Source organism: Peromyscus californicus, unplaced genomic scaffold, assembly GCF_007827085.1.
Source record: "Peromyscus californicus insignis strain IS unplaced genomic scaffold, ASM782708v3 Scaffold_19__1_contigs__length_69161282, whole genome shotgun sequence".
NCBI classification, from domain to species: domain Eukaryota; kingdom Metazoa; phylum Chordata; class Mammalia; order Rodentia; family Cricetidae; genus Peromyscus; species Peromyscus californicus.
The window spans coordinates 6,888,573-6,902,762 of record NW_026294491.1 but is presented as its reverse complement, the minus strand read 5'-3'; the positions used below and the strand labels follow the sequence as shown (position 1 = coordinate 6,902,762).

At 42.0% G+C, this 14,190-nt stretch overlaps 1 protein-coding gene across 2 annotated transcripts in view; it reads right to left on the bottom strand.

Annotated features, from left to right (window-relative positions):
* The window catches only part of Zfand3 (zinc finger AN1-type containing 3), a 247,060-nt gene that overhangs the window by 74,694 nt on the left and 158,176 nt on the right, over window positions 1–14,190 (bottom strand). For both annotated transcript variants that reach the window (XM_052744490.1, XM_052744489.1), the window contains exon 3: window positions 5,338–5,520. In XM_052744490.1, coding sequence (XP_052600450.1) covers window positions 5,338–5,520 — 183 coding nt within the window. The remainder of the gene's footprint in view (window positions 1–5,337; window positions 5,521–14,190) is intronic.

Below are 14,190 nucleotides of genomic sequence, written 5' to 3'. Positions count from 1 at the left end.
ATGCATCACATACTACATGCAAGCAGGTGCTGAAACACCAAGCTGTATGCACCAGTATGGCCCCACCTCTCACTGGCCCTGGGATAGCTGGCCCTACCCCTTGCTGGAGACTGCAGCATGAGAGATTCCCCACCCACACTTGGGAGAGATGGCCCTACCCCTCACCACAGGCATGAAAGAGCTGGCCCAGATGGCATGGGCCTAGGAGAGATGGCTCTTCCCCTTGCTAAAGGGGGCAGTCCCAGTGGGCCAAACTAACCAGCTCAGCTACCACCTAGACCCACATCCTGGGCCTTGGGTTGGCCCACCCTAACATCTACCCCATCTATGACCTGCTGTTGCACGTGAAGGAACAATAGCCATAGGATCTCCGTAACTTGGGGCAACAGCAGAATATCCTAAGACTTTTGGTGAGGGTCCAGTGAAGATGGTGTGCCAGAGGCCTTGAACCAGACCAATGATTCATTGCAATGAACATCTTACAGGTGGGGTGTTGTGTGATATTTTGTTTACGTTCTGGCAAATAAGCTTGCCTGGAAATCAGAGGGCAGAACTAGCCACTAGTTAACCATAGAGGCCAGGTAGTGGTGGCACATACTTTGAATCCAACAATTTTGGATGAGGAAGCAGGAAAATCAGGAGTTCGAAGCCACCCTGGGCTACAAGACTGAACCAGTCTAAAAGAGAAACAGAGCTGGGTGGTGGCGGTGCACACCTGGTGGAGACAGGAATATAAGGCAGGTGGAGACAGGATCTCCCCCCACCCTCCAATTTAGTCTGAGGATTCAGAGAGGTAACAAGTTTCTAGTGGCTGCTGCTCCGCTTCTCTGATCTTTCAGCTTTCACCCTCGATATCTGACTCCTATTTTACAGAGAAATATGAAGATGAAATGGCTTAACCTGTGGAACATACTTGGAATAGCATCAGGTACCTGGTGACTCATCTACTGTTCAGGTACATTAGGACTGCTATGGCAAGTCCTTTCATTAATATCTGAATTTTGCTTACAGTGCCTTGTTGAAAGGTTTTCAAATGTTCATATACCACACACAGCTTGGGAACAATTTTTGTGCCCAACAGACAAATGCCACTTAGGTGTTTAGGTGTTTGTTCAATGTGACCTTGACTGTGTTGTTTAAGAAACAATAGTGCTGCCAGGAGGTGGCAGCACACACCTTTAATTCCAGTACTCGGGAGGCAGAGGCAGGAGGATCTCTGTGAGTGGGAGGCCAGCCTGGGCTACAAAGCTAGTTCCAGGACAGCCAGGGCTACAGAGAAACCCTGTCTCAAAAAACAGAAGGCAACTCTCACTATCTTTTGGTTGACTTTTTTTCCCCCTAGATTTATTTATTTATTATGTATACAGTGTTCTATCTGCAAATGTCTGCATGCAAGAAGAGAGTACCAGATCTCATTACAGATGGTTGTGAGCCACCATGTGGGTGCTGGGAATTGAACTCAGAACCTCTAGAAGAGCAGTCAGTGCTCTTAGCCACTGAGCCATCTCTCCAGCCCTCTTGGTTGATTGTTAATTGACAGCAAGAAGTTGAAGGTAGATTTAAGTGACACTCATTCTCTTGATTAGAAAAATAAATTTAAAACTCGCAATAATTCCAGATCTAGGCAATTAACAAAGGATATTTACCATATACCACAAGTTACCTGGTGCTTAGCTTTGGAATAAAAGCTCATTTCCTATCAATTCCTATACCCATCTCCATTCCTCTCTATTTGAAGCTAGGAAGGATCCAGAAATAAAACGACAGTCCTTATAAATATCAACACAGCCTGCCTGTCTACCTTCCTTAGCGCTAGGCAAGTCACAGCTAAAAAGCTTTGAAAGCTGTGACACCATCAGCCCACGCAACCTTACCTGGGTCTCCACTACTTGGAGATGAGTGTCTCACTGGGACTTCTACATCATCCACCACACCGCCTTCACCAAATCCACACTGATCCCAAACCCAGCACCCATCTCCTCAAGGCAGAACAGTTGCTTTCACCTAGGGACAGTAGAAAAGCCCACTCAGCAGAGCTTCTACAAAGGACTGTATGCTGCTGCCTCCCTCAAGCCCTGAAATTGTCATGTGCCTATTTGGAAAAACACGCCAGATCCTTTCTTGAAAAAAGTGGCTTAGTTGTAGGCAGACACCCAACCTTCATTTCCATAGAGCACTTAACCTGACACCTACTGTCATGGGCTAAATATTCAGAGTGACCAACCACAGTAACACTCAGCAAAGACTCCTAAATCAACGTACAAACCACAAAAATACAAGTCCAAATGGCCATCAGCTTAGAGTCTCAGCAACATTTTTCCATGGCAGGTGTCAGGCTGCAGTGGTTCAAAGTGCTGACCAGAAGTTCTATGACCCTGGAAGAGGTGACAGGCCTCTATGCTTCAACCTTCTCATCTATAAAGATGGGCATAACTGCCTCCCTTGACGTTGCAATATAAACTACACGTTACACTTAGAAGAGAGTTTACAATATAGCAAACACTGTCTTTACTATCATTCAAAGTCCACGCCTGAGGCTGACATCTATTCCTTGGCTTCTATGATCTGCTGTCTTTCTCCTCTCTTAGTTTACCTCCTCTGTCCCTTCTGCTTCCTAAATGTAGAGGAAACAAAGTCCACCCTCAAAGCTCTGACGCACTGTGTGTCTCTCTTAGAGTTACACTGTCTAAAGCTAATCTCATTTCATGATTTCTCGGGTTTTCAAAGATCTGGTGATTTGCAACTTGCCAATCTGAACTATGATGACTCAGTGTGTGTTGTGTTCACCTAGGGAGGTTGCACTGCAGTGGTGCAGCACAGAGTGGTGAAGGCTGACCTAAATGGAGAGACAAGAGTCTAAGCCAGCGCTTCTCAACCTGTGGGTCGTAGCCCTTTGGGGTTACATACCAGATATCCTGTATATCAGATATTTGCATTACAATTCATAACAGTAACAATGAAATAATTTTATGCTTGGGGGAGTCACCACAACATGAGGGACTGTATTAAAGGGTCACAGCATTAGGAAGGTTGAGAACCTTCTAGGGTTCTAAGGTCTAAGCCTTCTGGATTAAATGCAAATGAGAGAGGAGAGAGGGGGAGGGGGGAGAAAGGGGGGGGAGAGAGAGGGGGAGAGAGAGAGAGAGAGAGAGAGAGAGAGAGAGAGAGAGAGAGAGGCTGGATACATAGCAAATAGAATGCACCACAAGTAGAATGTATCTCCAATCACTTTTGTGGCCATGGGCAAATTATTTGATTTATTTGTAAATAATGATAATTTGTCCATGGCCACAAAACTGGGTTGTCATGAGCAAAAAAAAAAAGGTACAAAACATGTCCTGGGCCTGAAAGTGCTTAGGTGATGAGCTTCAAGTACCTCAATCTCATATGCAGTTTGGCTGACTGGTTGGTCGTGGCCTAGTTTGGGCACATGCAGGCTCAATACGGTTCCATCCGATGAGATCCTGACCAGCTCCAATCATTCCCTTAGGCCCTTTAGGCCTTAACTTTTTAGGCTACAGAACTTTAAAGAAATCTAGGTATAAACAGATGTAAGTGGAGAGTAGGTATTTTTCTAACATGGTCATAGCTTTCATTAGCTCCTTGATAAGCAAGTCTATAATTCCACTTCCTCTCTTCTTAAGTGATTTCCACACCTTTCCTAGTAGCACTGAACAAGTTATAATATTAAAGTCTCTCTTTCTCTGAAATGCTACCTTTCAGTATACCCATCTCTATTCTCAATAATGTCATATTGCTTCTTCAAAACAACAGTGACATATCACCTTTTATTGATCAGAACCACAGCTATTGTTCCAAGTCCCAGTAGCGTGGCTGGGCAGTCAAGTTTCTACCTCTTGGTCATAATTAACTTGTCCAACTTCACATCCTTCATGAATGGCCCTAAAGGAGTCACTAGCCAAAGAGGAGCTCCAGGCAGCTTTCCTGCACAGCTCACGCTACATGTATAACGTGCCTCTTCACACACTGTCTTCAGTGCCATTTCTGAGTAAGCCAGTGCCCTTCAACAGCATTTACTACACAGGCTGGCCTACTAACATATGTGCAGATGGCCATGCATCAGGTTTTCAACCCCTGCATTCTGACATGATTGGACTGGACCACTTCTGATGTAGAGAGTTGTCCTGTACAATGTAAGATATCACAGTATTTTAGGTCTCTGGACATTCCATTGCTCTGAGAGAGAGGAGGGGATGCTCACTCCCATTTGCCATCCTCTGATTTAATGTGACAAATATATTAAATGTCCCTGCTAAATAATACATTCTTTCAAGATCTTTTTTTGTTTTATATTCTCAATATAACTCATGAAAGGATTTAAATAAATATTTGTTCCCTGCTAACCTTCCTTAAATTAGTAGACTGGATAGCCTAAAACTACCACATTTCTAAACATTCATTAAACTTGAAACACTAAATTCCAACCTTAAACAAAGCATGAGAGGCAAAAACTGCTTTCATAATATCTTTCTAAATTTGAACAAATATTATGAGTTACAGTTGTGTCCCAAAAGAAATAGTCCTAGAATTATAAAGGTTAACTAGACAGTATCTTTTCCTATCACATACAAAAGAGTAACAAGAGAACCAACAGTATGGCTCAATAGAGGTACTTATACATAGGCTTGACTAAGTGGGTTCAATCCCCAGGCCCCATAACTTTCTTCAGACAGCCTGTGTTTTTATTACCCAAGTTAAACATTTAGTCAAGGCCAGTTAGCAGAGGCAAGAGTTCAAGCTAAGGCCGTAGATTCTAAATGCTTACTATACATTATGAGTCTTTAGGCTCCCTTCTTTTCAGACAAACTAAATTAAGCTCAAGGAAAATAATAAAGACTAAAAGTGTTCTTTAAATCCTCAGCAGAAGGCTGGTGAACTATCTCAGTGGGTAAAGGCACTTGTCACTAAACCTGAGGACCTGAGCTTCACCCCTGGGACCATGATGGAAGCAGAAAACTGACTCCTGAAAATTGTTCTCTGCCCTCCAGATGCACTATGGCAAGTGTACCCACAGACACAAATAAATCTTCTTAAAATGTATTTTTTTCTTTTCTTTTCTTTTTTTTTAAACATTCCCAGTGGATTCTAATGTGAACCCAGAGCTGACAGCTACTGCTCCAGATTGGTTCAAAAACTTCATGTCTTTATATAGTAAATGTAAAAGGCTATTCCTAAGAAGACCTCACATCCTGTAGAATGAGTGATAATTCTCTAACTTGCCAAGTACTAAACAGAACCTGAGGTTAAGCACCCATGATCAAGGCACTCATGTAAAGTTCCTGGGCTATTCTATGAATCCTGTGGCTAGGGACTTACATTCCTCTTTACTCGGTGAAGTTACATTCAGTTCTGTCGGAAGTGACTGCTGACTGGGACTAAGAGTTGGCGTGGTTATGGAGGTATTGCTGTTGTCACTGGTGGTCTCTTCAGAAAACAAATCTGATTGGCTGTTACTTGTACTTGGGGCAGAATCATCGTCTGGTTGTTTCTTTTGAAAATCTAAAGAGAAAAGGAGGTAAGAAAGCTGGTTTAATTGAAGAGCTTATAGTCAGAGTAGTCACTAGAAAATATTTATGTTAGTATCAATGTTACATGCAACAGCAACAAAGGCTAATGTGGGTAATTAAAAGAAAAGCATGGAAGTAAATCACCAATTATAAAACAAACCAAATACACAACCAAATGAATGATTTGTAGAAAATGACTTAAGTTGAACTTTAAATTTATAAATTAAAGCCCTCTGTTGTTCAGATGACGGTAGGTACTGACTTCAACACTGAACCTTGAAAACCAAAAGATGCATGTTAGCATTTCAGAGTAATCAGTAGAAAGAGGAAAAAGAAGAATAAAAGTGATTGATACTAACAGTTGAGAGATCAGAAGGAAAATGGCAGCACAGAAAATACCACAAAAAACAGAAAACATATTTTAAATGGCAGGAATTGTATATCATCATGTATATCATCAGTAATGGGGATAAACATAAAAGAAATGAACATAACAGCAAAGAAAAAAGCAGATGAAGGAAACGGGCTCCATTTAGTTTACAACAGACAAAGACACAAGGAGGGTGGTTCTCCAGTTAGTGATCTCTGACTTCTTAAGTTGATGATGGGAATACAAATGTACTGTTACAATATTCTCTGTATAATTTCATTTTAAAAACTTTTAGCTCTTGTATGAAGTACAGACTGCATTTATCAAGTTGAAGAAATGATCTTTAGAATTCCACATGGTCTTACCTTGGAAGGAGAGAAGCCACACAACCATGTTCTTTAGCTTTATCAGAACCACTACATCTCAACCCAGTAGTGCAACAGCTAGCACCTATCACACATGAGTGTGTCTGCATAGCTCATTCACATCAGTCCTCAGGAAAACGCTGAAGCACAGGCAACACTACTTAGTTTGTAAGTCATTAGCAGCAAGTGAAGAGCAGAGCAATCTGGACTGACAATAGCTCATGGACAGCCAGCACAGGGTGCAGAGGGGAAGCACCAGCTCACAGCAGGAAGAGCCCTCCGGGTGAAGCCCCACCCACTTCCAGCACTGTTTCTTTTGTGCATTTCTCCTAGCCACTTTCTTAGTCAATGTTTTGACATTTTCAAAATGATTTATTTATCTCAATGTTATTGTATAGTATTTATCAAAAAATGCTACATAGAATAAAATATTGCCCTTTATATTTTATAAAGTATAAAAGATTTTTATACCATCTCATTAGTACTCCTATGTCAAAGAGTACTATGTCTTTCCCATAACTGTTTACCACACAACTGGAAATGTTATAAGGCCCAACAAGACATGAAACAGAATCTAGTGCATTGAACTGAAATCTAGTACATTCCTCAATTCCTCAAAACAGACGCAAATTCACTGAAGCACAAGAACCTGCCACACTAATTAAGCATCATTTCTTCCTGCTGGCCCCATGCCTGCCTGAAAGCATCCCTTGCTCATTCGTTTCATCCATCACCTACTTTCTGACTAACACCAAGAAACAATGGGGCTGGAGCGAGAGGACTGAAAAAGCTCAGAAGTCCACTCCGAAGGTGAAGGAGTAGAGTGAGGTCAAAAGCGAAGGAAAAAAGCAAAGCGAGGCCAAGAGGCTGCGTCCGAGAACTCTTCCTTGAGGCAGTGAGAGTGAAAGGTCCGCAGACAGCTGACCAGGGACCACAAGTTTGACTCATTTGTTTTCTGAAATTCTGAAATAAATGGGAAAGACAGACATTTCCAAACAGATTCATTACAGTGCATGAGAAAAAAAATCAGGAGTAACTGTCTACGTTTTACTGGCACTGTTAATGGAACATTCAAACATACAAATCTATCAATTAAACCACTTCACGGGTGCTGCTCATTTTCAGCTGTCCTCACTATCAATGCAGGGAGAGTACCTGAAAGGCGACCAGCTGGGAAGAAAGGAAGCTTGTCTTTAAAGACTTGATATATAACGCCAAATTCTCACAGTATAGCACCCTGTGCATCCCCACAGCCCACCACACCCATGTATAAGAATCATGGTACTTTTTTGTCATTTACCAGCAAGATAGAAATACTCTGCTGAGTAATCACTGAGAAAATCCAAAGTTCAAAATAAAACGCCAAATTTGCACATAATGCAAGTTATGTTCAAGCCTTGATGGGAGGATGGAGGAGAGAACCTGAACAAACCTTTGACACAGATGTACAACAACCAAGTCTCAGCAAAACTGTGCCTCCTGCCCCATTTTAAAAATGACCTTTTTACATACTTCTTTAAAAAGATGGCTTTTAATCAGACAGTAAACTAAATAAACTGAGCTTAAATAAAACAGTTATAAGACATTGCTTCTTGTGAGTTTATAACCATGTAAGAATAACTTAAGAAAGAAAGACAAGAATCATGGTTACACTCATCAGTCTTACACAGTTTACAGGTCCCAAGATAAAAATGGGGCTCAAGAAATGTCAACTGCATAAGTGGACAGATAATTGAGATTATCATTTTTTTCTCTCCTTCCCTCCCCCATCACCTCTCTCTGAAAAGCCAGGGCTGTTGAAACGGTTGAGCAGTTAAAAGCATTTGTTAAAATTCCAAAGGACCAGGCCGGGCGGTGGTGGCGCACGCCTTTAATCCCAGCACTCCGGAGGCAGAGCCAGGCGGATCTCCGTGAGTTCGAGGCCAGCCTGGGCTACCAAGTGAGTTCCAGGAAAGGCGCAAAAGCTACACAGAGAAACCCTGTCTCGAAAAAACCAAAAAAAAAAAAAAAATTCCAAAGGACCAAGTTCAATTCCCAGCACCTACGTGGTGGCTTACAAACATCTGTAACCATGGTTCCATGAGATGCAACATCATCTTCTGGCAGACACCAAGCACACACACGGTGCACAGATACACACATGCAGGCAAAACACCCATACACAATAAATAAATCTAAAACAAAATGCCACCACTGGGTCACATTTAAAATACCAACCAATTACTATTGTGAACTGCTAACAATTCAGTGTGCCTTTGTGCCTTGTGGATTACCATTTTTATACACGAATGCTCAAAGACCATGAATTTCTATTTCCATCATCAATAGAACTGAGAAACTTACTGCATCATTCCAATTTACTCAGTGAGGTAATCAGGCTTGCTGCAACAAGGCTTCTACATCACCACTGTAGATACTAAAACTGGTATAAATAAAGGTAGGTGGGAAATCAATGGGGGACACCAAAATGTGGCTCCTGCCAGGAGTTCTGCATTCATTCTCCTAATACAATGGGACACAGGGGGATGGGCAGCTGCAAATGAGTGCTGGAGCTGGGCTTGGGCTGCATGTTACTCTGATTCATAGCTGAGTTCACCTTCTACAGCAGAACCACTAAAGGAACCAGAAATGTAGAGCTTACAGGAGGGGTTCTGCACATTCCCGCATTTCCATTCCAGTAGTCAAACCCTAATTGCCCTTCAGCACAGATTCCAAATTCGTATTCCCACTGGAAGCTTTGTTTGGTTATTTCATACCATAAAGTACTTCATGTTTCAAGCAGTCAGTTAAAGAAAAAAAACCAGAATGTTGGCACGAATTTTCTCTCAACCCACTTACAAATAAAAAGTCATTTCCTGTATCTCAAAAGTTTGGTTCATGCAAGGGCTGCATAAAAACTTCCTTTAGCCGGGCGGTGGTGGCGCATGCCTATAATCCCAGCACTCGGGAGGCAGAGCCAGGCAGATCTCTGTGAGTTCGAGGCCAGCCTGGTCTACAAAGCGAGTTCCAGGAAAGGCACAAAGCTACACAGAGAAACCCTGTCTCGAAAAAAAACCAAAAAACCAAAAAACCAAAAAAAAAAAAAAAAACTTCCTTTAATACAGCAGAGTTCTGAGCTTCCTCCCACCTTTCCAGTTTCTATCAGAGGCTAGAGCCCTTACCTGCTGCCAACTTGGGTGTCTTACTTTAAAAAGCTATAAAACAATGAGCCAGCCAATTCATAAACTGACTTTTAGTCTTCTGATTAAGATCTTAATAAAATTCTAGGAGCTGGTTGTTAACCTGGGTTAATGGTCTAAGCAAGAACTGGCTTAAGCAAGAGTTAAGTATCAATAGACTTAGTTACAAAACCTTGCAACATAGTCAGCCACCTTGCATCCTGCTTAAAGAGAAAACAGATCTCACTGGGACTGGGTTCATTTAAACTTCTTCCACAAATAATCCCTTCTGGCTTTGTTAATGATTAAGTGGGAAATTCTGGACCAGATTCTTAGCTTCTCATGCTGATTAGTTTCTCTGGTTCTTACAGAGACTGTGAACCTCACAATAGACTAAATGAAGCTGTTTTGCTTTTTGCAAGCTTCTGGACAAGTTAAACATCCTACACACCTACACCCACAGAAAAAAGGGACGGGGGGGGGGGGGGAGAGAAGGAGGGAGGGAGGGAGGGAGAGAGAGAGAGAGAGAGAAGGAGGGAGGGAGGGAGGGAGGGAGGGAGGGAGGGAGGGAGGGAGGGAGAGGGGGGGGGGGGGACGGACGGACAGACACACACACACACACACACACACACACAGACACACACAGAGAGAGAGAGAGACTGACTGACTGATATTGATAAACGACTCCTGTGGTCTTTGTGGGAAGCAGATAAAGTATTGCGTGACTATGTATTGTTAACATGGGCACAGCCATGTCAAAAAGCCCATTGCCTCAGACCCATGGATATGACAAAGCCTTCCTGGGTCAGGCTCAGAGGCGAGAGCAAAGCCTTCCTTCCGATGGTCCAAAAAGATTGACTTATATATGTGAAAACTGGCAACTGCAGCTTCTTCCTTCCTCCCAGGTAACTGCAACTTAAGACTGCTTCCCTACAGAGACCTCCTACCCATACCAGACAAGCTCTCCTTGTTATGCTGTACTTAATAAAACACTGGGTTCTGAGAATCCAGGATATGGAGTAGGTGCCCTCTATCAGAGGAAGGATAGCCCACTCAATCCCAGCTTTCTGGATGCATGTCTGTTGTTTCTTAAACTGTCATTTCTTCATTCCCACACTGTCCCAGTCAGCGTTCCAGACCTAGCGACATAGGACAACACAGCAGGTCCTATCTGTGCACTTTCTCAGGAATTAAACTGAACTCTGTTTTCTGCTCTTCCTATTGTCTCACGGAACTAGCAACAGCATTCACTTAGAGCTGAACACAGAAGCCTGAGGAGCATGTCCCCATATCCTCCATTCCTTAACTCTCCACCTCAAGCCCCAGCAGGCCTCATCATTCACAACTGCTGACACTCTTGACCACATGCATGTCTCTACCACCACTCTGTCCTAATGGCTCATCTTCCAGATTTCATCAGCTCTACTTCACAGAAATTCGTGTGACCTCTCTTGGTTCACTGTAACCCATTCTCCACAAAGCAATCAGAATGATTATAAGAAACAAAGAAATAAAACTCCCATTAAAGCCCAATTTTTTATGCCAGTTCTGTACCTAAACCCTTGAATGCTCCCTACCCACGTTGCCTATACAATCAAATCTAAGCATGGCTAAAAAGTGAAATACGCCGGGCGGTGGTGGCGCACGCCTATAATCCCAGCACTCGGGAGGCAGAGCCAGGCGGATCTCTGTGAGTTCGAGGCCAGCCTGGGCTACCAAGTGAGTTCCAGGAAAAGGCACACAGAGAAACCCTGTCTCAAAAAACAAAAAACAAAAAACAAAAAAACAAAAAAAAAAAAAGTGAAATACTCCCCTTAAGAGAACACTTGTGGGGAGGCTGAGATGGCTCAGCAGATAAAGCATTGCCAGGCAAGTCTGGTGCTCGGAGCCTGATTCCCAGTGAAAGGAGAGAACCGACTCCTAAAAGTTTCCTCCCGCCTCCATACATGTACAGTGGCACACAAAGTCAGTGGCATAAGCACATCCTCATAACACATCTCACCACACACATGTATACACATAAATAATATAAAAATTGAGGGGAAAATGGCTTCTGGCTGCCTTTTTATCTTAAGCCACTGATCCTCCTTGCCTGTCCCTGTCTTTCCTCTGGCTTCTTTGGTTTTCTGAACACTCTAGGCTTTCTCCACATGGCATGATGGAAACCTAACCTGGGGACCCAGACCGGGGACCCCACCACTCATCTTTCAACACTGAACACAAGCACTACTTCCTTGGAGTATTCAGATCACCCATGGAGGGTGGTAATATACCTAAGGGTGTGGTCCTTTAACTTTCACAAGCCCTGGTTAGAAACTCAGATCAACCAAGTAAGTGTAAAGGTTTACCATATGCAGAAGGCACTTAAGACACATATTAGACAAATGGACATCTTAAGCACTGTAGACTCAGCCCCAACACAATGCCTGCCATATAATAAATAATCTAGATTTGTTGAGCTTAACTACTGAATTCTTGTGAATACACAAAGTTTAAGAATATCAGTTCTCTAAGACACTAATGGATTTTAAATTGCTATAAAATTTATTTATAGAAAGCAAGAATGCTTCCACTCACAGTACAAACATTAAGTATCCCTGTCAATAAGCAGATGTCTAGGTTTACAAACACCCCCAACCCTCTAAAAACCTCCAAAGTCTTCCCAACTCCTCAGTATGGGAAACTAGTGTCTCTAAAGTTGCCTCCTATATGCTCAGATTCAAACACAAAGCTGTAAACTTGTGTTGAAGAACAGAGATGGCATTAGATGAGTTCCCAAAGCCTATCCTTCAATGCTGTTTTCAAAAAGAGTCAGCAATATATGAAGCTGACACGGTTTGTTCCTATGGGCAATTAAACTTATTTTACAATGTGGTTTGTTCACTGAAATTATAGAGGCTAGAAATTCTTCACATCTAGGCAAGAGACTGTTCTGAGTGTGAACTAGCACAGGTGTCTGCAGGAAAGTTTGCTCCTTATACAGGCATTTATTGTGCAGACTATACAGTTTCTCATTTACAAGGCATATATTAACATGTAACATTACAGCAAATATCTAACAGTCCATTAGTATTATTGTTAACATGCACCAGAGACACACTTGCCTCTTAGTTTAAACACAGTATGTATCAAATTGCTTGTAAAAATTGAAAATACAAGTTTTGACTATTAGGATATTAACTTAGTTTCAACATAATGTGCATTTGATAATGTACGCATATATACATACAACTTAATAACAGACCAAAGTGTAGAGTGAAATAGTTAAAATGGTAAACAGTCAAGTTAAAATCTAAAAAAAAAACTGCTGTGTTTTGAGACTTTTGTTTGGTATTGGGGATTTGGCTCAGTGTACAGCACTTGCCTTCATATGCAATGACCTGGATCCCATCCTCAGGACCAACATCCCCTCCAAATAAAGTATTCGTTTGTTTTCTTATAGCTAATCCTGGTCACATTAGAACTGGCCTTCCTCAATCCATTAGTTGGTGTCATTCATTAACAACCGAAATGGCACAAGTGTAGTATGGCCCTAACAGCTATAGAGGTTGGAGCCTGAAAGATTTTTATCAGCCCAAGCCTAAGGCTTCAAATGCACGACAAAGATGCTCCATAAAGAACTAGAAAAGCATTTGGGAATAAGTTAGAAATGAAAGGTAGTCCTCTCTAGAAGTTCACTGTTTTTGTAACTGTATCCAGTTGTTAGCCTTCATTCTGATATAACTTTATTGTGTTTGCTTGAGACAAGGTCTTACTCTGTAGCTGGCTTAGAAGCCAAAATGCAGTCTTGAACCCAACAGCAATTGTCTTGCTTTAGTCTCCTAAATGCTCAAACTGCAGACACGTGCCAACACATTTAGCTTAGCCCTTCCTTCATTTGGCCATGCAGAAGTGACAGGAGAAAGGACAACGATTCCCATGGGGACTTCCCCTCCTCAGGAAAGGGAGTGTGGTGGTAACAGGTAATGGAGTCCCAGGACCTGCTCACTAGTGCCTCCTCTTTCTTTTGTCCTTCTCTCTCCAGATGTGCTTCCTGACTTAGAGATCTCCATATTACAGTTCTCAGCCTCCTCATCCACACAAGCACCACAAAACACATCTTCAGTCACCCTCCATCCCACTAGGGACAGCACTTCTCCTCATCTACTTCCCAAGAAGTGGTGGGTTACTTCTGACATACACTTCCACTCAAACTTGTGAAAAGTTCAGCACAAATCACTATTCAAACATGACCAAGCAATGGTATACCTTAAGAACAAGTTTTCCCAGAAATAAATCGGCCAATTCTATTTTAAACTAAAAGAAATTGTATTAAAGGATGAAATGACATATCTGCTAACAATTTCCCCCATTTTTTTTTTTTTTTTAAGAAAGTGACAGTTTTATTTCTTATTGTGAATATATAGATGTACCGGGGTTTGTTTAGAGAAGGCTACTATGATATTCATAGTATCAGGGTAACTGTTTTACCAGTGACACCAGGGTGGCAGAATACATGGTCTATGAAATTCATAATCCCAGCAAGTATCTAGTAAGAAAGAGTTCCACTGTAGTTAGAAAGGCAGTAGCACAAGAGAAAGAAAATCCCATGTTTTTTCAGCTGAACATTCCGTACTTTCAGTGTATGAAGAAAACTGGTATACAATTATTCAAAGCCTGGTTCTTCCTCTCAAAAGCTATGTGACCTCAGATAAACCACTAAACTTCCTGTTTCAGTGATCTTTCTCTATGAGAATGATCATTTTAACCACTGAGACTCAGGCTTGAAG